The sequence below is a fragment of the Myotis davidii genome, unplaced genomic scaffold, assembly GCF_000327345.1.
Source record: "Myotis davidii unplaced genomic scaffold, ASM32734v1 scaffold211, whole genome shotgun sequence".
NCBI lineage: Eukaryota > Metazoa > Chordata > Mammalia > Chiroptera > Vespertilionidae > Myotis > Myotis davidii.
The window spans coordinates 9,111-9,382 of record NW_006282523.1 but is presented as its reverse complement, the minus strand read 5'-3'; the positions used below and the strand labels follow the sequence as shown (position 1 = coordinate 9,382).

Genomic DNA, 272 nt, shown 5'->3' with positions numbered 1-272 from the left:
TTCCGGACGGGGTCCTTCAGCTCGGGCTTGGCCACCAGGATCTGCGCCTTCTTCTGCGGCACCGGGTGGGTCTCCCGGCCGCGGGGGCCCCTCTTGGCGTCTAGGTCGCTGTCCGCCTCTTCATCAGAGGAAGAGGAGGAGGACGTGGAGGACGAGGAGGAGCTGCTGGACTTGCACTTGGAGGAGGTGTCCGGTTCCTGCGGAGACCCAGGGAAGGCGTCACCCTCTGTGGCTTGGTCCCTGGTCCAGAACACACAATCCCCCCAGGTCTC

At 65.8% G+C, this 272-nt stretch overlaps 1 protein-coding gene across 1 annotated transcript in view; it reads right to left on the bottom strand.

Annotated features, from left to right (window-relative positions):
* CBX2 (chromobox 2) overlaps positions 1-272 on the bottom strand; it is a gene marked incomplete at its 5' end in the record, with an annotated part of 5,570 nt that overhangs the window by 2,280 nt on the left and 3,018 nt on the right. The window contains 1 exon segment of the mRNA XM_015559725.1: positions 5-197. Coding sequence (XP_015415211.1) covers positions 5-197 — 193 coding nt within the window.